The sequence below is a fragment of the Acanthochromis polyacanthus genome, chromosome 10 (genome assembly GCF_021347895.1).
Source record: "Acanthochromis polyacanthus isolate Apoly-LR-REF ecotype Palm Island chromosome 10, KAUST_Apoly_ChrSc, whole genome shotgun sequence".
Classification (NCBI taxonomy): domain Eukaryota; kingdom Metazoa; phylum Chordata; class Actinopteri; family Pomacentridae; genus Acanthochromis; species Acanthochromis polyacanthus.
Window position 1 is genome coordinate 10,892,921 of NC_067122.1, and position 25,940 is coordinate 10,918,860.

The window sequence follows — 25,940 nt, forward strand, 5'->3', positions numbered from 1 at the left end:
ATTCTGGAGGTCCAAGAAGTGACTCTCTTTTGTGAAGGGATAAAGCTTGAACATCGGTAGACCAAGGGCACCGAAGTTAAGGGAGACTATTTTGGGGGGGGAAAATGCAGTTTTTCTCCTGTCATGTTTTGTGGTGAGGTTGAGAACCTCACCACAACTTTTTTGAAGTTCATCCTCATACTGTATTTCTTGTGCCCTTGCAGTGACTAAAAAGCCTTAATAACAAGGTGTTACTGTGATTACAAGGTAAGTTCTGCCAGAAACACATTAGCAAACAGCAGAAAGCAACTGCTCCACCCACAGTCACATTTAGAGCTTTGCAAAGTCCAAATTTGCTCATTGACTTACTTCAGGATTTTGACAACATAGTTGACAAATGCAATTCTTCACTCAAACTTTGAGTGCCCTTCTTTGCTTGGCCACCAAAAACATTTTTATTACTACAAATGCATGTAGAGCAGGAAGTGTCAGGAAATGCTTGAGTCTGTGTATTTTTAACTTAACTGACTAAATCACTGATTGGGTGCCTTTAAATTCCAAGTTCATCCAAGTTCATTAGTACTTAGTACATTTGATGTAAGCTTCTGCTAAGCCCTGACCCAGTGCCATCAAATCACAGTTTGTGTCTTAAAGCCTGTAATTCCCCAATACTTTTGGATGATGCTTCAACTTGTCTGACTTTATAAGCCCCCTGAAAAACACATCAAAGGAGTTATGCAAATTGAGTATGACAGAGGCAATATAACTTCTAACATGAGTTAAAAAGCAGCACTGGTACTGGATCTAGTAGCTCTACTGAAATTCCAAAACTGGACCAAGATACAGTAAGAGAAACTCTAGAAAAAAATATTATTAGCCTCATTAGTCATATTTGTAGATATAGAGACCTACAGTATCATACTGTGAAATGACACTCTGCCCACGGAGTTGCACAGAACCCCTGGCTGTGCATCGAGAACTGCTGAACACATTAGCCAGTTAATGGGCTACTTATAAAGTGTAGGAGAGTGAGGAGGAGGAGAGAGCCAGAGGGAGAGCCAAAGTCAAAGGGCATGAAGGGGGCAGGGAAGTCATTGGCGAGCAGATAGAGAGGCTGAGAAAAAAGTGTAGAGTGAGTTAAAGAGGGGAGTGGAGCACAAAATGGAAAGGAGGGGGCAGGAAGAAAAAGAGAAAATGAGGGAAAGAGGGGGAGGATAGAGAGGGGTGAACCTCTTGAAAGACATAAATAGGCGAAAGAGGACTTGGAGATTTGCAGTCTCTCGTCCCGACAGCCACATCCACTGCTCTCCTCTCCCCTTCTCCTCACCTCCAGCCCTCCTCTTCACTCATCAGCTGCAGCCCTTCATTCATCTGGAACCCTGAGCAAAAACCAGTGAGTAGTTTCTGCACCTCACATTCATCCTGCTTCTGCATGACCATACAGAGTTTCTTCCAGGTGCATTCAATTTTCTGCACAATTTTTTCTATATTGGTGTGATAATTGAAACAAGCAAGCTTGCATGTGAATTTTTATACAATAATATAGTCTTTAAGCAACAACATATTCAAAATGAGTAAGAAAATGTGACACAAAAGTGTAATGTAACAGACTTTAGCGCTGACATTTCAAAACATCACAGCAATAGATATAAGAATACATTTTTGAAAGAATGCATCCCAAACTTTTAAAAAAAATATTACCTCTGAATCAAACAGACCTGGATATATTAGGTTGCTTAGGGAATATAAATGTCTAAAATTGTGTAGCACTCTGTAAGCATGCTTTTCATATATAAACCTCTCAGAGGCAAGGATGCAGCACCACAACTCTTCATGAATCAGGGACATATATTAGCATCTAAATCATACTGCAAAGTAAGACCACTGACGAATTATTGATGTTGAGGGGAAAGCAGAGATGAGAGCTCAGTTTATGTTCCATTACTGGAGGAAAATATGATCAAGTATCCAAAGTTAGATTCATTCCACTGAATATCCTGAAGGCAGAAATGTAGCTTACAAAGCTGCAACAATGATGACACTCTCAGTACACGCAACTTAATTATTATCAGATCTCCTTCTGTCTGCTTCACTTTACTGAGCTGCTAAACTGTGGAAAAACAGTGTAGAAGGTTTTAAATGAACACAATTTCCCTCTGACTCACATGCCCCACTTGTTAAACCAGACACTCATGGTGCAGCCAGACAGTTTGCCCTTTTCAATTCTTCTTGTCAGCATTGTCATGTCCACAATCTGGAAAGATGAGGATAACTGCAAGTAGAGTTTTCATGAATAAATAAGACAAATCATACCAATCTGCAAATCTGGCCAGTGCAAGGCTTTTCAGTGCATAGTGACATGGATGGTGTTCAACCAAAAAAAGGGGTGGAAATCCTCTTCAGCAGAATAGAATTAGCTGAATCTTTAGAGTAGAAATATTTCTGGCAAGACCATTGTGGTAAGAAATCCTGAGCAGAGACTGGAAAAGTGTGCACTACATGCTTATTGTTATACATGATATAAATGTTATATTTTTTCTACTTTCTCTGCCCTCCTTTTCCAATATTTCCTTCAGGCCTTCCATCCTCCCCCAGCCTGCCCTTATCATGGACACCACAAAAAACCTTCCCTCCTTCTCTGAGGCTGTCTATCGCCTGGGAGTCATGATGCTGACTCTGTGCCAGGGCCTTCATTCAATGCCTGTCCCGACTGATGTCCCCATGTGCACAGCCTCGGACACTGCCCAGTATAGTCTAACGTTTACTGGCAAATGGACCCAGGCAGCTTTCCCCAAGCAGTATCCTGTCTACCGTCCCCCTGCACAGTGGTCAAATCTTATTGGTAAGTGCACTGAAGTTATTTTGAGATAGGAACAGAAAACTTACCAAACGCACTGGTAAGTCTTTGCACAAGATAATTAAATACAGGAGAAGCCAGAAGAAGAAGCATGCACTAATTGATCAATTAAAATAGAAGAAAACACATATCTTTCCATTGGTAAGAATATTAAGTGTGCGTGTTTTGAGTCTAGATCTTCTCAATAACCCACCCAAAATATAAAAAAATATATAGTCACACAGCTCTTCAATAACCCCTTTTGTGAAAATACAGACTAGTAACTGTTGCAACAACTACTTCTAATCCTCTCCATTCACTTTCTCTGTGCTATCAGGAGTGACGCACAGCTCTGACTTCCACATGTGGCAGCGTAATGAGTTTGCCAGCAATGGAGTGAGGGAGTTTGCGGAGAGAGGCGAGGCCTGGACGCTCATGAAGGAAGTGGAGACGGCCGGCGAACGCATCCAGAGTGTTTATGGGATCCTCTCCGCTCCCGCTGTTGTGGGAGGCACAGGCCAGATGAGCACCGAGTTCGAGGTCTTCGCCAGGCACTCGTATGTAAGTGTCTCAACAACTGGTTTCCTTCATTCCGGGTCAGGGCATTAGGTACATGAGAGGCCTTTTGCTGACAGGTCAGTATACATCACACTGTGGTGCGATCATTTCTACGGCCTGTATCAGGGGCCTAAAGAATTTCTCAAAAAATGCTGACAACCATAGCTCTTGTTTAGTCTAAGGATACATTTTTATATGTAGTAGTTCATAATAAGTATCACCTATAATAAGATTTTACTGCCAGAACTTACAGCCTTATCATCAGGCCCATAGATCATGCTGGTTTACAATCTGGCCACATTTTAAACCAGTTATCTGGAAGTTAAAGTTGTAGTCACTGCAAGAACTGCCACTGCCACAGATTTTGTTATGAACTCACTGCACCTTGCAGAGTTCCTTACAGGTTCAGCTTTCACCACACTTACTACAGCTGAGCAGTATACAATTACAAATGAGATTCCATTCAATTTCTGTTTTTCACTTCCAACTAAGCATTTCAGACACATGGGATTTACTAGATTAAGGGTGTGGTCAGCGCTGTGAACTCTGTTTGGAGGTTATTTCCACTGAGATTGTTTGCTTGGTTGCCATCTCTAAGCAATGCAATTGTTAGTAAAGTGCTATTATAGCCAAAAGTTATGACAGCCAAAACTATAAAGATTTAACTGGCGCTGTAACAGCACTAAAATTTATAGCATTTTAAATAAGTGCACCAAGTGTCTTTTTAGTCAAATAGTAACCTGTCTTACTACTGCCACTTGTTGATAATATAAGGAGCTATATTGTGAGAAAGAAAGCATTATGCTTTTTTAACTAGGCTGATGCAGCAAAACAGTTAATGCTCCTATAAACGCAGCTCCTGAGTGTTCTTTCCATATGCTACACCCTAAAGAGAGCTTATGAAGTGTAGCAAGCTGAATTTATGTCTTTTCAAATTATGCAATAAAGAAGAAGTTGGCTGTTAAACTTCTTCCTGATGAGTCTCTAGGTAAGTAATAAAATTAGGGACACATCTGACTTGACATTTGTTGGGCTTGGACAAGAGACGAGACACAGGGTGGAAAAAAGCCAGTTGGCAAAAGAAGATGTTTGGCAAAATTGAACAAGCTGTATTACAGCACATGTAGGGAGGTGCATTTGTTCAAAGACTACAAATCTCTACTGTGATAATACATGCTTCTAACCGAACAGTGAAATACATTACCACATGATATACACGACATATATGAGTGAAGTTCCATGAAGTCATTGGTCACTTCCAGAGTCTGGGTCATCTGAGGATGAAGACTTCAAGTTCGAAAACTAAAGAAGTCTGGGGAAGCAGGGTTAGAAACAAGTTACCAAATTTCTGCTGCGTGTTTCTCATCATCACTTCAGGATTGCATTTGAATGCTATATCAGACACTACTGGCATACTGGCAACACACCAAAATGTTCATTCAAACTTTTGCCTCCGAAGTTGCACCATGAGTAACATAGAGAGGAAAAGAAAGCAAAAAATAAAAATGACTACCTGTGTTTCTGTTGCATACTAATTACTGCAACAGAAGATTGTTACCAGTAACAATGATAAAATTCTTGGAGTTCTTGAATTTATACATTACTACTCGAATGCGTGTATATAATATTACTTACCAACTTTACAGGAAAGTTACCCAAACTCAGAGAACAATAAATCAATTCTTACATTGTCGCTTCAACCTGCAGTCTTGATTAAATTATAAATGGTGACATTAAATAACATCACTACTCTGTCATCTTTTCCATCCATGTCTTCCTCCTCTCTCTTCTTATCTACAACCCACCCACTTATTTTCTCTATCTATGCTCCATCTCCTTCCCTAATCTCTACTTCCTCCATCTGCAGCTGTCGTTTATCGTGCGTATCGTTCCAAGCCCCGACTGGTTTGTGGGTGTGGACAGTGTTGACCTGTGTGATGGCGATCACTGGAAAGACAATGTGTCGCTGGAGCTTTTCCCATATGACGCAGGAACTGACAGCGGTTTCACCTTCTCCTCCCCCAACTTTGAGACAATCCCACAGGACAAAGTCACACAGGTCAGTCAGCCTGAGCCAAGAGCAACACTGCATCAATCCAAAGTGACAATCATAAACCATGTGAGCAGAGAAATAAGTTGCTTTTTACAGCTGGTGTAAGCGGATAAAGTGCACATTTTCTCCCACATTTACCGACAGATGTTAAATTTTTACATGCTTTGACAAAAACAGCTAATAAAATAAGCATACATTGAGCAGTTATTAAAATGTTGATCAGTGGTCCAAGTTTCAACTTCTACTGCCAGTTACTGGCAAGACAGTAAGTGACAGCTTAACAGATAATTTAATGCAAGACGTTCTAAATCTAGTGTCTGTACTGTGCTGTTTCTTCTTAGTGTCATTTTCACAAACTCTGTATGTAGAAAAATATATATTATTATCTAAAAATCAAACTAAACTACTCCAGTACACTGTTCATTGCACTTACATCATAGTTCCTGCATCTCCAGAAGATAATTATGCTATAAGTTGTGACTGCCCAACCAGCATCTCTACAAACACATCTAATATGTCAACTGTATTTCTTTGTCCGGTGTCCATTTTCCGCCTCCACAGATCACCTCCTCTGTTCCTAGCCACCCTGCAAATTCATTCTTCTACCCTCGCCTGAAGCACCTGCCACCCATTGCCAAGGTCACACTGACCAAAATAAAGAAGACCAATCAGATCATCAGCCTGCCGGTGGAGCCAACACAGTCCAATCAACTGCCAACAGGAAACGAGATTGAAGACAAGCTCATAAGTAAGTCTAACAAAAATATTCTGAATTTCTTTCTCCAGATGACATTCAATACTGTTTTAAAAAAAAAAGTCAAAGCAATTCTACTTGTACTGATGCATCCCTGACTAAAACGTGAGTATTAGGTACTATTATATTTACAAATAACTGTTTCCCTTTAATTATGTTTACTGCACATTATAATAGACAAAAAACACAAGGAGCTGCTTGGTAGAGGTGTTACATCAGGTACAGATGGGATTTTATCATTCTGAGTGAAGACATATACCACTCTCCTTACAAAGTGGTTTACCAGGACTTTGCACTGTGGAAAAAGTCATACCAGGTTCAACTTGGTTGGAAAACCCACCATTTTTTTTTGTAGCACTGGCAGCCTAGCTAGCATTCTAGACTGGCCCCATTCAAATAAATGAGAGGTCTGCATGCCTTTCACATAGAGCTAAACTTGGTCAGAGCATGGCCACAAGATTAAAAAGCATGTCATGTCTTTAAAATGTGCCACTGTACTAAAGTGAAAAAATGATAATGTTCAAAAAAGCATAGCAATGCACAATGAAAGGCAGGGAGGCAGATCACTGCAGGGCACAGTAGTCATGTTACCACAGCCATTCATTACATACATGGACACTGGAAACACTTTACCCCACACAAAATGACTGGTAAAAAAAAAAAGATTAGTGAGATAAAGTCAGTGTCACAAATCTCACAAAATTACTATTTATCAGAATTTGAATCTATTTGGAAAGATCGAGATGTCCCATATGAGTATTTGATCCTATTCTTAAGGACAAAGAGTCAACAGATAGTCCTACATGCTGTTTGCTCTGGATGGATGCGCATGCTCAATGCGTCCAAACAGAAGCATGACGAAGCCTACAGAAACATGCCAGACATTTTTTGGCACGTCACAGTGAGCAAGTTCTATGGGAATTATCTTTGAACATGGTATCCAGCTATCTTCTATACATCTGTGATGCAAATGTTAAACTCTGACATCATTCGAGCAACTGGCAGACGTCGCAGATGCCTTATGAAATACATTCAACAGACACAACAGCTTTTTATATGATATACTGAATGTACCATAACACGAGCTAGAAACATAATGGGACGAAATGTTAAATAAAAAAAAACATGAATGAAGTACGTTAATATGAATGAAAAATAAATATAAGGAAATAACAGCAAATTCTATAAGGCAAACAAAGACAAAATATGGATTAGTAAGACCAACATGTAAACAGTGTACTTGTATTGCAGCCCAGTCTAAGTTGAGTCACACTGTCTCAGAATCTCAGTAAGCTGGCACTATGGCTTTATTTGAGGTAGAAGGTCAACTTGCAAAAAACGACTGACCACTCTGAACCAGGTTACACTATGAGTAAAGTATCAGTGTTTGAAGAACAACTGTAACTACAAATCCTGGACCCAGTTACTGACGCTCTCTCTAGAATCATCAAACTGGAGAACTGAAAATCCTGACTCAGAAACAGCCACATGTACTTCCAATACTGCACTGTTTCAAATCTAAACTGCCTCTTTGCCATTCCACTTTTACTGATTGAATAATGCTAAAAACATTAAAGAAAATAAAACAAATGAGATAAAGTATGTTCCATGTTTTGACAAACTCAGATACAAGCGTCAAACACATGAGTAGAGACTTGGGTGCTTTACAAACTCATGCGAAACCATTTGGGAAACATTACAGGCCACACACAAACTCAATTACTTCCAACCAGAAACCAGAGAGACAATTGAGTGGAGGGCATCTGAAAATGCCAGCGGCACATCTGGCATCCAGTGGAAAAGTCAATACATGACAGATGGAGAAAGTGAAAGAGCACTTTCAGAAAACCCATGTAGAAATTATTTACAGCAGCATTTAGGTCCTGACACCAAATGGGACACAGACACATAGGTTTTAACAAGACTAAAACCCATGAGGTGAAGCTGGATTTACTTAATGTTGGCTCCCAGACGATTTAAGACTCCCTGTTGTACAGATTAGGGGTAATAACAAAAAAAAAAAGCCCAAAAGCAAGGAAGAATAAGAAAATATCTTGGAAAAAGTCAAGATAAAGAGCTTGTCAAACTCCAAGTAGAGCAAACAATGTTGCAGTCAAACAACCTGTCTGTGTGACTGATGGACTCTTATGCGATGGGGAGGGAAACTAACCTTTTATAATAACATAATTCACCGCAAAAAGTCTAAAAAGCTGACTTGACCAGCAAAAGATAGCACGCCGACCCGGCAAAAGAGCTGACAGTGCGGTAATCAGATTCAGTGTTGAGGGTAACTATAAAGGTTTGAGTCAGCATCACAGGCTACAGTCCTGTTCCCCTGACTACACATCAACAAACAACAGACAGTGGCCAGAAATCTGTTGGGGTTTCCTGCCCTGCTCCCAACTCTCCATCCTACCCCCCCCCCCCCCCCCCCCCCCCCCCATCTGTTTATCCTTCCCCTATCCAATAATCACTTCATCTCATTTCTGTGGCTCCTCCCCAGAGCTCAAACAAAAGCCTTCTTTAATTACTAGCAATCACCTGTACTAGATTTTATCTGTGAAACACAAAATCACCGTAATTCTGCTTCGCTTCTTGAGGCATTTTATCTCGTTATCACTCTTTTTGTCATTGATGGACACACATGATGAAGGGAGATGTTAAAATCAGCCTTGACCAGACATGCATGTTCAATCCCTCCTTCCAACCGTGCATCGATACAGCTTCCGTACGGCCTCCCTTCCATCTGCTTTTCAACTCTTTAACTGATGACTGTGATACAAATCAGCTGTACGTAAGCTCTCATCGAGGTTGGCTGAGGTAGCTGGGCGAGTTCACAATTCTGCAGAAAGGGAGAGCGAAAACGATCGAGAAGGAGCATGATGTAACATACAACTTCAATGATCACATTCGGTTAGCTCGAAGAAATAAAAAACAGAATGACAAAGGCAGCCTTGTTTTCCTAAATTACAGTTGGGGTTTCTTATTGCGAGCCACTCTATCCTTATCTGTTGCACTGTATAGTGCAAGGAAGTGTCATACTGAGAAAAAGCAAGCACAGTCAGCAAAATCTCTCTCAATAAATGCAGGCTAAATATAATTAAAAGCAGCTCCAGCAGCATTACTACTGCCAAGAATCTACAACAGGAAGGTATGAGTTCATTGAGAGCTGCACACAAAGCATGTCAACATCTACTCCCCCCCTTTTTTTAAATTCTATTTGCTTTTTCAAGAGAAATGAGATTTTCCCTATTATGACATACAGTATTCCCATTTTCTACATTTCAACTGAACAAAAGGAAACATCCACTCTGACATTTTATTACTTCCAAATAACCAATATGGTATTTTGAAAGGCAGAGCTAGAGAGCACTAAGTTAGAAAAATGGCAATCCAAACCTAAATGTGATTACTATTCACCCCTCTCTGTGCAGATACCCCTCTGGACTGTGAAGTGTCCGTGTGGTCTCCCTGGGGCTTGTGCAAGGGCAAGTGTGGAGACTCAGGTGTGCAGCACCGCACCCGCTACGTCCTAATGCACCCAGCCAACAATGGAGCAGCCTGCCCCCTGCTGGAGGAAGAGAGGAAGTGCTTCCAGGACAACTGTTTATGACTAGGCCAGGAAAGGAGGGAGAAGAAAGAGAGGAAGGAGAGGAGAGAGAAGAAAGAAAGGAAAGCCAAGAGAGGGAGGAAGGGACGAAGACGGACGAAGAACAGCAAAAGGTCTGCGATATATTCACATGAGGCATAACTATGACGAACTCGATTCCGTCTCTCCTCCCTGACCTCTTTCTGTGGAATTGACTCACATACTGATTCATTGTTTGTTAAATTGGGAGAGTCTGACTGCAAAATAACAAAAATAAATTCTTATCTTCCAAGTCATACTGATAGATCTGACAGTACTAGAGAGGTGTAGTTTGGCAGAATAGCCATTAGACACCAATTCTGTTTTTGGCAGATTATCAAAACTGTCTGGAGATGGAACAATGCTTTTGAACATAGCCATAAACTGAAAACTCATATTCACACTGTAATTGGGTTTGGTCAAAGATCACAGACATTTATTTGCCCACACTGGATTAAAACTCCTATTAGCCTTCATCTACAGGATTTGGAGATAAATCCAAATAAATTTCATGTAAGGTCTAAAATCTCTATAGCCAAGAGATACTTAACAGAAATTCCAAATAATATCAGACTGGGAATTGAAAAAAAAAAAGATGCCTCAGTAGTTCCATGAGTAGACGTAGCGACATGTACAGTCTCCTACACAATGCCGCATTAAAAACATGTTTACAGACACATTGCAGTTGTTTTCCTGAAGAAAAAGAATATATTTATTGACAGGATTTTAACCTGTAGTGTACAGTATATGAACTCTGAAAGTAAAAATGTGTATTCCTGTATGTTATTGAGACATTAATTCAACACAGAAAATATGTATTTTGTAAAAAATGGATAAAACACTAAAAATGTACAAAAAATGTATGTATGTTTTCTGTAACTGTTTTCTGTAAGACTCAATAAAATGTAAATATATCTAAAGAAACGGTCAACTTACTGATGACTTTTTACATGAGAAAAGACACTGTGTTTTCTGTAAAATGGAAGAGTATGTTTACAGCTTTATTGTGTCACTTTAAATCATTCCTACAATTACAATATTGTTAATAGAATAAACATACTTTTTTAGTGCATCTGTTCAATGCCATGTATCACCTCTAAATCATTTGGGCCCGCTTAGATTTGAGGTCCAAACGTATTATTACTAATCCAGGGGCAGCAGGATCAAATTGAGGGTGGAGCAAAAACCTTTTGACTGCATGGACTCAGGTCAAGTCTCAGTTTTGGATGGGACTCAACCTGATGAAGTGTTGGTCATAAAATGAATAAAGATGCTCCCCAACTTTTTAAAAGAGTTCACCAAATGTTTAGATCAAATGGCTTGAAACCTGAAAGACCGAACTTGATGCTATAGCATCCACCTTCACAAAACAACAGACTGTAAAGCATATATCATTCCCAATGTACAAAATAAAAGCACTACAAATGTCAACTTCAATCCAAGTGAAGACAAAAGTGACCAACATTAGTTTAAATATGTAAAACACATTTTAATTACTTCTAAACTTCCTTTCCAAACAAGCTAACACCAAAACTATACTGCAGGTGACAGACTGAAGAACAATAAGAACTAAACATCTGGTACATGAGTGACATCTCTCCATTCTGAATGATGAGGAACAGGGAAATTACTTGGATAAAGAATCAGGAGAAACAAAAGGGTAACAGATGCAGTTTCTGGCATTTCTTAACAGTAGTTTCACTAAGTATGTATAAGAGATACGATTAATTTCCAGTATATGACAATATGTGGTGACCCATTATGAGGCGTATACAAAATACGGGAGGGTACACTTTTATTCCGTTTTATCTCAACGTGACAAATAAAGGCTCTTTTCTCTAAAGTACAATCTGAAGATGGCAAGAATGTGTTAATTTCTTTGCAAAATAAGGTGTTAAAACATGCAAAGTCACATGTTTTGTTCCAGCCACAGCTTAGGCTGTGAGCTGTGGCAGGGCTCTCTCTCTCTTTGCAGGTGTGTGCTGTGCTGATGAGGAGTCCAGGTGTGTGTCATCTGTAATCAGCAGATCATGTGCAGGTGGAGGCCAACTAATCAGGTCCTGGCGTCCTATAAGAACCGTCGTCAGTCGTCGTTCGATGCTGGACTGTCTTTGTCCTTCCATGCTGAGCTCTGCTTGCTTTTGGTTAGGTGAAACCTCTGGCTTCTTTCTTTTGGGTTCCATAATGGCTTGAAGCGAACAATTGCGCTTCAAAAGATCTGTGATTATTTTGGCAGAGACACATCTTTATATCTACTCTATGGACGCATCGCGTTGACAGACACGATTCCTTATAAACACAGTTTGCGCCTCAGTGACGGGCGAAACAGCAGCTCTATCGGTCACGTGACTTTCTCAAAGTGATACGCGCACTGACACGGGGTTTCACTCTATGAGCTCAACACGTGCCGACGCATCGGTGTTACCGGACCCATCACTAACAAACTGTTATTAGGGGCCGAGCACCAGCAAGGATGTGAGGACCATCGCTGCTTGCAGCTTTAATTAAAGTATTATTTCAAGATGCTTTGCAATTAACATCAATTATGGAGACTTTGCAGATAGAATATATATATATCCATTTAACTTAAAGCTTAGTCTAACTTTTTAATGAAAGGCATTACTGAGACTTTCTGTAAAACTATTGAAGTGTGGGAGGAGATGGAAGTATGACTCTGCTTACTTCAGAGATGATAACTTTTGCAGATGCTAAACATGAGAAGGGTTTATTCTGTGTGTGGGAGTTTAAGTGACCTCATCGAAGGTAAACATATGGCAGCTATTGTATGTGATGGTTTGAGTTACACGTCCCACTCAATTTTCTATGATATTTGGACTTTCTTTCAGTTGTTTTTTTTTTTGAAACAGATAAACAGAAGATGAGGCAGAAATCAAGATACAATATTTGCTGATGTATACTATCATCTTATGGTGCCCAAAAGGCCAATCACAGTGGATATCCTTCTTGGATTTGTAATGTATTATAGGGCATTGTTCTCTTTGAATGTAAGAGTGGGTACCAAGATGGGAAAAAGTCTACTTTACTGCACTGATGTTACATTTAAAAACCTTATGACCAAACAACTCCTACATTAGCAAACTAATCAAATAGGTTTTCACATCACATTAGAAAATTCTGTGTATGTTTTTAAGTGTTATAATGCTTATTCCTATGCCCATGTTAGTAGAAAAACATAATCTACTGTGAAAAGGAGAGACTGCTGAATAATCTCAATCCTGTACAGATATGTCTTGGCAGCTTTGCTATTGGTTCCCAGGTTAACCAATCACAAACCGTCCAGAATGACTTGTCACACAAAGTAGCACCTGTGAGTTTCCCACACTCAAACTGTTCCCCATATGGGCTTTCACTTTAAATATATGCAATGGGATACGGGTGCTAGTCTACGAAAAACACTTCAAATGTGAGTTAGAAACTGCAGATCTACAAGAAGGTCTAGTGGAATTACAAGCCAAACATCTGGTCGCAGTCAAGTGTATTGTAATCTAATAGCTCATTGTTGATTGAAAATGGGTTTGCGTGGCACAGGCTTTCTTCTCCAGTGTTACCTGATGTTGGCAGCAGCAATGTATTTTGATCTCGGAGAAAAGGAGGAAAAGTGCATCATTGAGGAGATCCCTGTAGACACGCTGGTGACTGGTGAGTGGTAGAGGGGAAATAATCCTCCTGAGTGTCGTCTATGTTGTCAGCCGTGGCAATAAAAGTGCAATTACACATATGTAATTGTGAATCGCCACGATTGTTGAATCGTACAGTAATGTTAAATGCTTGACCTTTAGTACACGCTTCCATGCTGCCCCACAGTAGGGGTAGTATCTTCTTGAAAAAACTTGATTTGCTTGTGTGGCTCAGCAACAATACAGAAATATTAAGAGTATTGTATTTATTGTAAGCTACATTTATATTTCTCATCAATACATTTCCTAAAATTTCTCCTAGAATGTAAGACAAATAGTAATATGTTGCTTCCTGGGTGACATAAGCATGCGAAGAAATGTACACTTCAAATACTATGGTAAATGGTCTGTATTTATATAGCGCTTTACTATACCTGAAAGATACCCAAAGCGCTTTACATTATACATCACATTCACATACTGATGATACTACTAATATGAATCTTAATACCATGCAATAATTTGATTTAATGCTCAATCCTTTTTGTAAGTGTTCCAAGCACAGTGTTGGCATTGACAATAATTATGTTTTGTGTGTACAAGTATGCATGCACTCATGTGTCTCTTACCTTCAGGTTATTTTTTGCTGGAGCCTTGGGACTTGAAGACTGCAACCCACTCCCCTCACTTTGGCGTCACTACAACAGTCAGAGACCCAAATGCTGAGGTACAGGACACACAGTACCTCACATGGTTTATCAGTATGTCAGGGCAACACAAACGTGTGACTATAAAACATCCACACCCAACTCAATGACAAAATGCATTTAGCACGATGTCACTGAATTTGGTTGGATGATTAGCAATGCTGATCTGACAGATTAAAAGGTATTAAGTTTCATGTACAGTGTCAGTGTTAGTTTTTATTACTAATGGTGTTACAGTATTATTGTCTCTTTCAGAGGTCATTACTTAATGGACATGAATTACAAACTCTACCTGCTATATCTGATTAGTTTTGCTATAATGATGCACTGCTTTGGCATGAGACCAACCAAAAAGAATCAAAAGAAGTCAGATGAAAACAATGCAAGCTAAATAGTGTCTTTCCCGCTCTTTAGGTTCTGATGTCCAAACGCTATGGAAGGTCAGGTAAATTCACCTTCACAGCTCATGCCTCTGGTCAGCACTACCTTTGCTTCCAAACCAACTCCACAAAGTTTTCGGTCTTTGCTGGTGAAAGGCTGGTAAGACCTATGGACACGCAAAGAGAAAATATATTCCAAACAGACATAAAGAGACAGCAAAACATAGATATCAACAGTAACTAAGATATAAAAGACAAATTCAAAACTTTTCTTTAATTTTGCTACGCAGAAGCTACATTTGGATGTTCAAATGGGTGAGCACTCAGTGGACCCCAACGCTGACAGAACCAAAAGCAACATGGAGACTCTGGAGAACAGTCTCAGCCACCTCATAGAGCAGATGACGTACATCACCCGGCAGCAGGAGTACCAACGGGTAAATTTTCTTGTATTGACATAGCAAACCTGTGATGTGTCCATGGCTGTTTGAGGCAAGCCACTTCAAGCATCTCTAACTTCTACCACTCTAACGCTAAAGCAAAATTCCATTCATTTTCACCAGTAAAGCTAAATCACACAAAATTCCATCTATTCCAACACGACTGAAACAGCTCACAATTTAATGTCTTATTTATGTTGTCTGCTGTCACTCAGGAGAAGGAGGAGGTGTTCCGACAGGTCAGTGAAGACGCCAACAGTAAAGTGTTGTGGTGGGCCGTAGTGCAGACCTCTCTTCTGCTGTCAGTTGGGTTCTGGCAGATGAAACGACTCAAAGACTTCTTTGTCGCCAAGAAACTGGTCTGATGATGAGCTGTGACCTGTCAATGCTGTACCTCATTGTTTATAATTTGAATGCCCACACTCGTACAAGTGCACCTTCTGCATGTTGTAATAAGAATGCTTCAGGCCAAGAACTTCAGGATACAAGGTCTAAAATTATGAACAACTAAGATGATGAATTAGGAAACTTGAAATATTGCTTTTAAAATGCTGTTTGTGAATCTTGTAGACACTGTTGCAAAAAACACCGATTTTATAGTTTATAGTTTCCTCTATGTCTATCTCAGCAGATATTACCGCCTGATTAATAGAAAATTAAAGCTATTTTCAGCAGAAATGTGTGTTTGTTTTTGGTATTATTTCTAATCGTACAGTGTATCTGCATTTCAAAATGTATCCGGTGTTCAAATGTTTTGCATGTGGAAAAGCTGTTTGTGAACTTTAAATATACAACAGAATAAAGAAGATCCTGCAATATCACATAATGTCAAATGATTCAAAACTGCATCATTTCTCAGTAACTGCATTATTTGTAAGTACATAAATAGAGTGTTTCCTATGATAGGCAAAAAATAATGACAATTCTTTTTAAAGACTACACTGAAAATACAGAAACCAAAGGAGTGATCCAATGCAACTATAGTACATACACTTAAGATGACTGACAGAAATGTTAGAAAATCTCTGAAGGACAGGTATTACTTTCACAATCTAGTCCTGAAAAACATTCATCAAGTGCATAATGTCAATGGGCTGCATCAAAAATACAAACATAACCTGACTTGCTGTTTGGAAAACTGCAAGATGATATTTTGCTAAAGACAACAAAAAGAATCGTCATGAATACCAGGAGTACATTCTATAGACCGATGAGTCAAAGTTGAATCTGTTCAGTTTAGATGGGGTCCAGTATGTTTGGCATTAACCTGGTCACGACCCCCACGGTGAATGTATGCTCCTGACAGTGAAGAACCAACTGAGGTGGGACTTGGATTGTATGGGAGCCTGTGTGAGTGCAAAAAGCTGGGGAAATGACATTTAGAGATAACACTGTGTATGCTTGTGGATATAGCAAAATAGCATCTGACAAGAGGCCTGCCAGTTTGCAGAAGCTTGGCAGAAGAGGAATATTCCATCATGAAAACAATTCAAAACACACTGTCAAAATCACATTAGTTTGGAAAGAAGGAAAAAGTCAAAACTTTGAGCTGGCAGAACATGCCACCTGACTTGAATCCAACAGTACACCCTTGAATTATGTTATCTAATAAAAAAAGAGCAACACAAGCCCTCCATCAAAGAATAGTAGAAAAATAAAATAAAAGTGAACACAAGAAATATTGAAAAAATAATACTCACTTTTGTTGCACTGAGTTCTTAAAGTGGGGCCTGTATTATTATCACGATAAACTGTTGGTTTGAATATTACTTTGGAGAAAATACCCATTGCAATTACTGCAAGGTTTAACAATTTTGAATTATTTGGTATTCAAGTGGCATTACAAAGCTTCTACTGTATAAAATTGTAATGAGTCTAAGAAATACACTCTGGAACAGGTAGCCATGTTTAGCTTGTTATAGGAGTTAGCAACTGGAAAAAACTGCAGTTGTTAAAGGCTAATAATTTGGAGCAGGTAATCATAACTGGACGGATAATTTTAGCAACACTTTTAATCATTGACTAAGCAGCAGCTAAGAGGTAAAGTTAAATTTATCATTTGTATTTAAGCCATACATAAAGAGAGCGGTTTACATCGGTAGTACATCAACTTAGAACTGCCTGACACCGTTGCTTTCTAGCTAAGCTATATTAGCATGTAGCTTCACCGGCAGCGCGCTAACACAGGTAAGAAAGCTAATTAACGTTACCCGACTGCATGACGAGGTTATTCCTTTAAGAAAACGTAACCCAAACATAAAATAGATCCCCCTAATGTTTTAAAACACCGGATGTGGATGATAGTTGCAATGCCGCTTGGCTAAATGTGTTAACTCAACACCCGGAGCAACAGCCTTAGCTGAATAACGTCAAGCTAATCTTATACTCTTGCAGGTCTTCAAATGCCTTCCTGGGTCTGCTGCAATTCCTGCTTTTCCCCCCCCAGTGCTGACCGCAAACTGGCTGTCACCTCTTGTGGCCATATCATCTGTAGTGTCTGTTATCAGAAAGGTAGATAAACGCTGCTTGCCACAAACACAGTAAAAACAATCGCTGTTAGCAATATTTGGATTGACGCACCTTCTCCATACCTGCTGCCCAGGCAGGTGAAAGCGTGATTAGACAGGGACATCTGTTGGGCTTAAAGTGTTATTGCAGAGCTGATTATTTAGTTTTACACCAACTGTACAGACGGCAGGTTTTAACTAAACGTTTTCCATATGTCAGCCTTCTCAATAAACACGAAACAGTCCCCAACATAGTAAAATGTTCCATGGGGCGTTACATTTCAGGCTGTATTCGCTGTCAGACTGGGTTAGCCATCGTTATATTACAGAGAACTGAAATCCAGTTGTGCTCTGACACTGTGTGCTTCTTGGTATATACTCAGATGAAAAAAGAGTGAAATTACACCATTCAACACTATGGTGTCCACAGAAGTACTCCTAGAGGTCATTTCATTTCACTTTGGGAACCACTGATCATATTCGTAAGCTACAGGCGTGATTCTGATGAGTCTTATCTCAATCACAGTCCAGAGAAATCCTTTTTTATGTCATTTCATGCAAAGAATTCAGATTCAACATGTATCCTATTCAGTATTAACCTGTCAAAATCATGCATTATGTTCTTGATTTTGTCATTTTGGCTGTGTATAATTTCAATCTTTCCTTCAGGCAAGCAAGGCAAGTGTTTAATATGCAGTGCCAAATGCCAAGTATCACCACTTTCTGACAAAGTAAGTACCCGTCTTCTCATTATATACCATCCTCAGGGGGCTGTGGGCTGGCTGCATGAGATAATATCCCGCTTTATTACTTTATAAATAGACCAATGTCGTTTTAAAACCCTGCTGCCATTACAGTCATGTGAAATGTCTGTGTTTCAGAGCAGCTCTGAAGTGAAGGCCCTGTTCTCTGACATCAAGGTTGTGACAGCCAAGCCCTTGGCGGAAATCAGCAAAGTTTGGTCAAGTTCTTGCTTCACATCATAAAATATTAAAAACTCTCCAATTAGCAATTCTTTTATCAGCCACTGGCTCTTAACAGCAAACAGTCTGTTCAAGCAGGTTTGCTCAGAAAGTTGTTTTGTAGACCTTCATATGTAATGTACGTATTACCCTGCAGACTTTACATATGCAGCACTGTTTCTTCCCTTTATTCAGGTCATAATGTTCCAGGCAAGGCATCAGAAGAGACTGTTGACTCACTACCAGCAAAGGGTGAGGTGTATTTATTTTGATGCTTTTTTTGGTGTGCATTTTTTGTGTGTATTTGCAGGGTAAATGCCACAGTAAAATACATAATCATATTTATTAAACATGTCTGGCTATAACAATTAACCCACCGACCATGCTAAATTTATGATTTGTTGAGTTTGTGGCCCCACTATCAGCCTTCGAAAATAGATGTAAATGCTACTGATAATATAGTCACAACTACCGTACCACTAACCATTTTATTATTTACAGAATGAGAAGCTAGAGGAGATATTAGTCAAAATGAAGCAAGAAATGCAGCAAATGACAAAGTGAGTTAAAAGTTATCTTAGCAATGTATTTCTATACATATTTCAAAACTTGCAGTTCATGAAAAGTTTGGATGTGTTTTTATTTATTTTGTCCTATTTAAAGGAAACTGAACGAACAGAGCGCCTACATTGCAAAGCTGGAAAACTCTCTTCAACATCAGAGGTACAGCACTGACTAGATGTTTCCTATAATAAATTTAATAATATTCTAGTTTGTAGCCCGTCTTTCAGTCTTTTCACAAACTAATATGTCTTGAGAAATCTGTTGGTACTTTCCCACTTTTTGGCCAACAAATATTTGGCTAATGTTTAATTTTATTTTCCCATTATGATATTTTAAAGGTATTTTTCAGCATCCTTTATTCACACAGGTTTTAGGCATAAAGTATCAGCTGTCGTGCTGTATTGGCATGCATCAATGATCGTGAGTCTTGTGAAATAAAAGAGTAAAAAGTGTACAAATAGAGTTATAAGGAGGCACTTAAACCTGTTATGATTTCAAATTAAACGCTAGTGTGTTCATTTTCGGGGTTTGGCAGTGTTTTAGCATATAAAGACATTTACAACCAGCTGGTTGTTATGCTTCACCACTCACTCACTAGGTGTCACTCCTGGCACAGCTACGCCTAGACTGTTATATAATCTAACAGGACTGAAGGAGATTTAAGGGAAGGTTTTTATTTAAAGAAGACCAGAAAAGTCACCCTCAAGATGTTGTGAAGTAAAAGTTATTTGAAAAGGATTGTTTGGAATTATCTAAACGATAATTTCAGCAAATATTACAGGATCTATTGAGGCGACTTTCATGGAGCTTGACATAATTCACCAATCAATATATAAACAAAATATTTTATCCAAATTCTCATAAGAATATATTTTTCTGGACTTGTCCTGCATTCATCTTGAAAGGAGAGGGGTATAACCCACTCTCTCATTGAATGATTTACACAGCAACTTTGTTGCTATGAATACTGTCCTCTTTGTTGAAACTGATTAACCTTTCTTCTCTCTGTTCTCACTCAGTGCCAAAGCTTCATCTGTGCCCCAGATCAGCCACAGTTCCCATATAGCTCGTGGACATAAGTCAGGTGAACGATCTCATAATTTTCCGACACAGTTGTATTGGTATTGGTCTGTGTGGCACCTGACGATTATCTGAAATATCGAAAGTTCCTATTCACATTAAATGATTGTATTGTATTAATGTTATATGATGCAGCAAATATACACTTAGATACATTATCTGCACTGCACCGATAATGCTAAGAATGATGAATAAAGAATATTGATACTATAAAATAGAAATACATTGAATATGTTGTTGGTAGTGAAAGTCAAAGATGATGCAACGTCGATGAGTACATTTACAGAAATTAAAACGGTGATAGGAGCAGAAAATAAATGTACATATGCTCTAATCTTACACTGTTTTTTGTTGTTGTTGTTGCTGTTGTTGTTCTTAACTGTTATTACAATTCCGTTCAAACACTGTAGCAGATGAAAATGGTCAAATCCTAAAAAGTATCTTGCAGCTTTACATCGTAGACCAGACATCTGCTGTTCTGACTTAGACCAATTAAGACTAGTAAATGCTTGTTCCACAAAAAAGCAACATCCTGCAGAAAGACTACAAACTCCTTAGACCATTCAACCAGTCCAATGCAGTGTTTCTCAGAACATGCAGATGTCTACTTCATAACTACTAATGTCTCTATTATACAAATAGTATTCAATATTTTTCAGTGCATTGCTGCTTCTTGTCTGCCTTTAGTCCTACAGATCCCATATAACTCCCCCATCTCCCTGTCACGGCATTCCTCAGCTACTAATGTGTGAGTATTGTTAATTTCAATTTTCATCTTTCACTTCCACTAGTAAGCTTCTCTTTCTCTGTTCATCTTTGATTTGCGCTCTCTTCACCCCATCTCCTGCTCTGTTTTTTTACTCTTTGCCCTTCATTACCTCTCACTATACCTGAGACAGAGAGAGAGAATGTAGGAGGTATTTCAAAGTGCAAACAAGTTATATCCTGGCTTCAGCCCTGGTGTCTTATGTTAGGTTTAGCTGCTGTGTAGCTTTGCCCTGCCCTGTGGCTATCTACACACACACTCACACCTGAATAAGCCAATCTTTGCTTAGGTTTAGTCAGGAATCCCTATTGAGTTTCCGAGACACCGCCGACATAGGATTAATTTGGTGCCTGAATTTAATAGTGCAAATGTTATTTTATCTACTGAGATCTTAGCTAGGTCTACTGAGTGAAAGCAGTATAGGTGATGGATGGTGGATATGACCCCATTTGCTGCTGGGTCAATTCAGTTTTGATTTAAAAAGGATAATGAACCAGCAGTTTATTCACTGATAAATACATTGCAAAGATGCTGTGTTGTAGGGGTGTTACTGTATTAGAAATTTGGTCTCCCTATAGTTGATATTTATTTGCGCTATCTAAAAGTGTTACAGTATTAGTACATTTCATTTCAAAACTAAGGTTTTGGACAATTTATGTTTTCCATTTGAACAAAACCCTATTATAGAATCTATAATATTGTTAAACCATGAATAAAACAATTTAACTGTTTTGTTGTGTAGCTCAACTGGCTTCAAGGATTTTCCTGAATTATTTTTAATATTACTTCTATATTATTTCTAGCTACCTTATGCCAGCATAACTGTTTCTCACTTGTTGACTAGTGCTCCATTTTTAAAGTAAATTGGACCACTTTTCTGCAGTGTCTGCACATTCACCTTAAAAGGACATGTAAGGCTTTTATGAAGTGGATATCTTACTTTGAAAACAATAAATGTTGCTTTTACACAGACATTTGGCTTGTTGTTTAAAAAATGTGGCGGCAATGCTCGGCCAACTGAACCCAACAAAACTAATGAAGTGTGGTTTCCTGTCTGGCAGCTCTGAAAACATGGAGGTGGATGAAAGGAGTCTGTTCAGGAAAGTAAGTGCCATTATTTCACCTTCAGTCTTCAATCTTTGTTATGAATGAGTTCTGTCAAGATTATACAGCATCCTGACATTTACTTTATGACTTTAGCACATGAGGAATGAAAGTGTTGAGCGTACAAGCTAATAAAACATGATGATTTGTGCCATTTTCTCTGTGTATCACTGTCTTTTCAGCCGAACTCTGTCCCCAGGCTGTCATTTATCAATCCTCAAGATGGACGAATGGGTATGTGCTTTGCTCTGCCTGCCATGGAGCTATGCATCAATGCTAAGACTATTAACAATTCAGACACCAGCCCTTGCTCAGAGTGTATGTAAACAAGCGCTGTAGGTCTTGGAAGAGCCAACATATTAAGGATATAAAACAGTTAAATCTCTTTTTGCAAGTTTTAGTCTTAAGAGCCCAACAGTTGACCACCCGCAATCACTGAACCGGTACAGATGTTGTCTTCTGTTTTGATTAGGGCAAAGCTTCTCAGTCTCTTAAGGGATTTGACCTATGTTGTGATGAACAAAAGAAGAGACAGTCATATTACTGCTATTACCATAGGATTATATAGTTACTTACTACATCTATGTGAGAGTTTAGTTAAGTAAATATTTCATGGAAGGAAATCATAATATTTAAACAGCAGTAGATGGATTGTACTATCTGAAATGCTTTTCAGCTGATGTGATTGATAGTCATTGCAAGATAGCGATCACATGTGCCATTTATTATAGCGCTAACTGCAGCAGAGCCGTAGGAGGTTTGCCTTGTTTGGTAGCAACCTCTGTGCAAGTTTGTGTGAAGTGAAAGCTGTGAGGTACTAATTATCCTGGAAGATGACTCACCCATTTATCTTGTCCTCCTGGAGGGTTTTCCAAATGAAACATTGGGTAAGCTCATGTGGTGGAAGGAGAGACATGTAAGCTTATAATGACCCAGGAATATGTCATGCATTTTTAAAATCATTGTAAGCTATTTTATCTGTATGATCTGACATGAAGATTAACCGAGGATTCATCTGCTGTTTTGTTTAGGAAGCATCCCTCACAGATCGTCCAGCCAAACCACATCAACCAAGCACTCAGCGTGCTCAGCCACAGTCAGGTGACAAATTTGGTTCATTATATGCATCATAATAACATTATGCTGACTATTTTTAAACACATTCTCGCTTTACTCATTTTAGTTCCATATTCACAATGTGAGCAACTTCTCTGATTCTGAGCTTAACAAGAGCTTGTGCAGTTATTTGTGTTGTCCTTGATTACTACAACAATTTTGACTTTTGATGTGCTTTTCCTGTATTTGCTTGCTTTTTGTGTATCAATTCATTCTTTCATGTCTGAAAAAAAAACAACTGACAAGCTAGCTTGATATAGCTTATTCCACTGTACAATATACATCGTCCATATACATGTTCAAAAACGATGAAAAACAAAACAAATTGTTGCCACATTGTTGCACTAGGTGACATTTTATTAAGAATGGGCACCAAATCCACTGCTTAAAATAGATCTTGATATTGTACAGTGACTTTTATTTATGTAAAATTTAAGAACTATGGATACAGTAGCTTTTATGCAGAAATTAGTTTTTTCATTTAAGTTTTTTTTTTTTAGACAAACCTTTAGAGAACTGATTGCAATTAAATTCTTTTTGATTTTTGCATCAGTTGCAGACGTGCTTTAATATGCTAGAAGTATATCTGGCTGTTTTTATTAGCCAGTCGTACTGTTCACTGTATAAACAGGGTAACACTCTTTCTTTATTCTTTCTCTCAGTCGTTTTCAAGGAGCACCTTTGACCCCTGACATGTCAACCAGCCAGAGTTCTGGATGGAAGTCCCCCATCTTCACTCTTCCATCCGCCTTCAGACACTCCATGTCCTCCCTGGACCGCACTTTTCCTTAACAAACACACACACATACACTGTCATAAAGTCTAGAGGAAATGCACCTGGCCTCTGACGCCTGTATTGAGGTATTTATGTTCCTCACTGCTCCAAATGAGTCACCAGTGAGTTTGTGTGTTGGTTTTAAACACTCTGGATTCACAGGTACAACTAAATGTGTTCAGCTGGACCTCAAGCCGAGATGTATTGTCATGTATGATAGATGACTAAATGCAGATGTCTTGTTAATATACTGCATTTTTTTTGAGTCTACCAATCGATTAAACTAATGACATAATCCTTGTTGTTCTAGAATGAAATGGAATCTCTATGACATCCAACGATTTGTGGCTCAGGTTCACCTGCCACTACACTACAGTTGCTCATTTCTATGTTGGTATGTAGGTAAAGGTCAAGTTATTCATAAAAATTACTTTCAATAATCCAACAGAGAAACCGACAGGCGTCAACCCACAAAGCTTTGCAAGCATTTAGCCAAAGGCACAATCTGACGTGACGTTCGCTCTGCTGCTCCATCACCTGTTCAATTTACAAAGATAAACTGGGATTATGGTGTTTACGAAAGTATACCTCATTTTCCTGGATTTTGCAGTGACATTAATACAGCCTTTTTGCTGCAAAATGGATCCTCGGCGGTAGTTTCCACCGCTGGATGTAACTTCTGCAACATGATTTGGGACTTCACCCTCAATTATGTTGCAAAACAGCTGCAAGTAAAGGCGAAGAAAAGTGTAGCTATATAGAAACACGATATCACCTGAAGTCATCGCAGAAAGGAAAAGCTCATGTGGTGAAGCGGGTGGCTGCGACGCCTGATGTGTTCAGACAGGTCGATTCTTTCTATGTAGGCCTGCGTTTTGGCTTCTATTGTCCCTGCTTGTCAGGGTGGTGAATGGTGTCTATTCAAGAGGGCTCAGGTGTGACTGTGTGTGTGTTCTGGGCCTGTGCACGCTATGTTCAGGTCTTGTGTGTGTGTGTGTGTGTGTATGTGAAGTTAGTGTATTGTACAGAGTCAGTAGGCCTGATCCTCTTCTGCGCTCTAGTGAGATTTGAAGTCTTTTCCTGTTTTTTAAGGTCCACTTAGAGAGAAACAGCTCCCCGGGGCAGACTAACCTGTCATGATGTCACACATTGACAGGGAGAATACTAAATCAGAATAATCTCTCCCTTATGCACACACACACACCCATACACACAATGGTTGAGCTGTTGTCCTGTACTTCTAACAATTTCGGTAATAATGGACCTGCTTTGTGTGTTTTTTGTAGTTTTGAAACTACCGCAGCTTTTGTTACAAAGGTGTGTCTTTTTGTTCCTCTTCATTCTTACTCTCTCTTTTACAGACACACACTCATTCACACACACCTCTGCATGGCTTCAGGCTGTACAAATGAGCTCTGCCACTTCAGAGAGCTAAAGAAAACTATTCTGATGTCAGTGGTAATTATTCAGCAGCGTGTTCCCACAGCCTGTCCACCCCTCCCTCCCTCTTTTCTCTCTCTCTTTTGGCCTCTCTATCTTCATCTTTTCTGTTTGTGTGTGTGTGTGAGAGAAGCTTCTCACTTAATCTGATCCAGATTTCACACTTTGTCACTCAGTATTTCAGTCTTGTACCTTTGGTGCTGTAAGTGTAATCCCCTCTAGGCAAGACACGGCATGAACTAAATGATTTCACACTGGAGCTATTTGTCTTTCTGAGGTGTGCTGAAAGTGTTCCTGTGTAGGCCTACAGAGTGTAATCGGTCATCTCTATCACTTTGTTTAATGTTTTGTTGGAAGAAGACTAAAGTACATGTTTTTGTATAAAATGCATCCTAAAAAGGCCACAAGGTAATTATTACACTGAAACCAATGCACTATAATTTTTGGAAGTATTTTAAGCCAATGATATCCTATATTTTTTCTAATAAAGCAAATATAGGCAGTGTTTCTTTTAAACTTTAAAAGTCTATCCCATGATGGAACATTTTAGCCAATCACAGGTGTTCTTCAATCAATCTGATGCTATAGTATAAATAGCAATAATGTCTGTAGTGAGGGAAGGATGTGGTGGTGCAATGTCTTTAGCCTTGATT

The 25,940-nt window shown here is 39.1% G+C and overlaps 3 protein-coding genes across 3 annotated transcripts; all 3 read left to right on the top strand.

Moving 5' to 3' along the window:
- Positions 1–1,199: 1,199 nt before the first annotated feature.
- On the top strand, positions 1,200–10,420 carry spon2b (spondin 2b, extracellular matrix protein). The gene is made up of 6 exons (XM_022199182.2): positions 1,200–1,372; positions 2,556–2,821; positions 3,153–3,376; positions 5,241–5,432; positions 5,988–6,174; positions 9,615–10,420. The coding sequence occupies exons 2-6, from the start codon at positions 2,587–2,589 to the stop codon at positions 9,791–9,793; spliced, it is 1,017 nt and encodes a 338-aa protein (XP_022054874.1). The 5' UTR covers positions 1,200–1,372; positions 2,556–2,586; the 3' UTR covers positions 9,794–10,420.
- Positions 10,421–12,885: 2,465 nt separating this feature from the next.
- Positions 12,886–15,718, top strand: si:ch211-255i20.3 (transmembrane emp24 domain-containing protein 11). The gene is made up of 5 exons (XM_022199183.2): positions 12,886–13,468; positions 14,082–14,173; positions 14,568–14,693; positions 14,824–14,970; positions 15,189–15,718. The coding sequence occupies exons 1-5, from the start codon at positions 13,339–13,341 to the stop codon at positions 15,336–15,338; spliced, it is 645 nt and encodes a 214-aa protein (XP_022054875.1). The 5' UTR covers positions 12,886–13,338; the 3' UTR covers positions 15,339–15,718.
- Positions 15,719–16,153: 435 nt separating this feature from the next.
- LOC110954595 (probable E3 SUMO-protein ligase RNF212) lies at positions 16,154–23,864 on the top strand. The gene is made up of 13 exons (XM_051954694.1): positions 16,154–16,166; positions 17,368–17,484; positions 18,150–18,211; positions 18,362–18,436; positions 18,638–18,694; positions 18,944–19,002; positions 19,106–19,165; positions 20,026–20,090; positions 20,774–20,834; positions 21,914–21,980; positions 22,139–22,190; positions 22,988–23,057; positions 23,735–23,864. Exons 1-13 carry the CDS (start codon positions 16,154–16,156, stop codon positions 23,862–23,864), a joined length of 888 nt encoding a protein of 295 aa, XP_051810654.1.
- Positions 23,865–25,940: the final 2,076 nt, after the last annotated feature.

Excerpts from the sequence above, each read along its gene's own strand:
- spon2b (XM_022199182.2), top strand. The coding sequence starts at position 2,587 with ATGGACACCACAAAAAACCTTCCCTCCTTCTCTGAGGCTGTCTATCGC. Across the intron at positions 2,822-3,152 it reads ACAGTGGTCAAATCTTATTG|GAGTGACGCACAGCTCTGAC; the intron begins GTAAGTGCACTG and ends CTGTGCTATCAG. Across the intron at positions 3,377-5,240 it reads TCTTCGCCAGGCACTCGTAT|CTGTCGTTTATCGTGCGTAT; the intron begins GTAAGTGTCTCA and ends CTCCATCTGCAG.
- si:ch211-255i20.3 (XM_022199183.2), top strand. The coding sequence starts at position 13,339 with ATGGGTTTGCGTGGCACAGGCTTTCTTCTCCAGTGTTACCTGATGTTG. Across the intron at positions 14,174-14,567 it reads TCAGAGACCCAAATGCTGAG|GTTCTGATGTCCAAACGCTA; the intron begins GTACAGGACACA and ends CCCGCTCTTTAG. Across the intron at positions 14,694-14,823 it reads TCTTTGCTGGTGAAAGGCTG|AAGCTACATTTGGATGTTCA; the intron begins GTAAGACCTATG and ends TTTGCTACGCAG.
- LOC110954595 (XM_051954694.1), top strand. Across the intron at positions 19,166-20,025 it reads AACTCTCTTCAACATCAGAG|TGCCAAAGCTTCATCTGTGC; the intron begins GTACAGCACTGA and ends GTTCTCACTCAG. Across the intron at positions 20,835-21,913 it reads CATTCCTCAGCTACTAATGT|CTCTGAAAACATGGAGGTGG; the intron begins GTGAGTATTGTT and ends CCTGTCTGGCAG.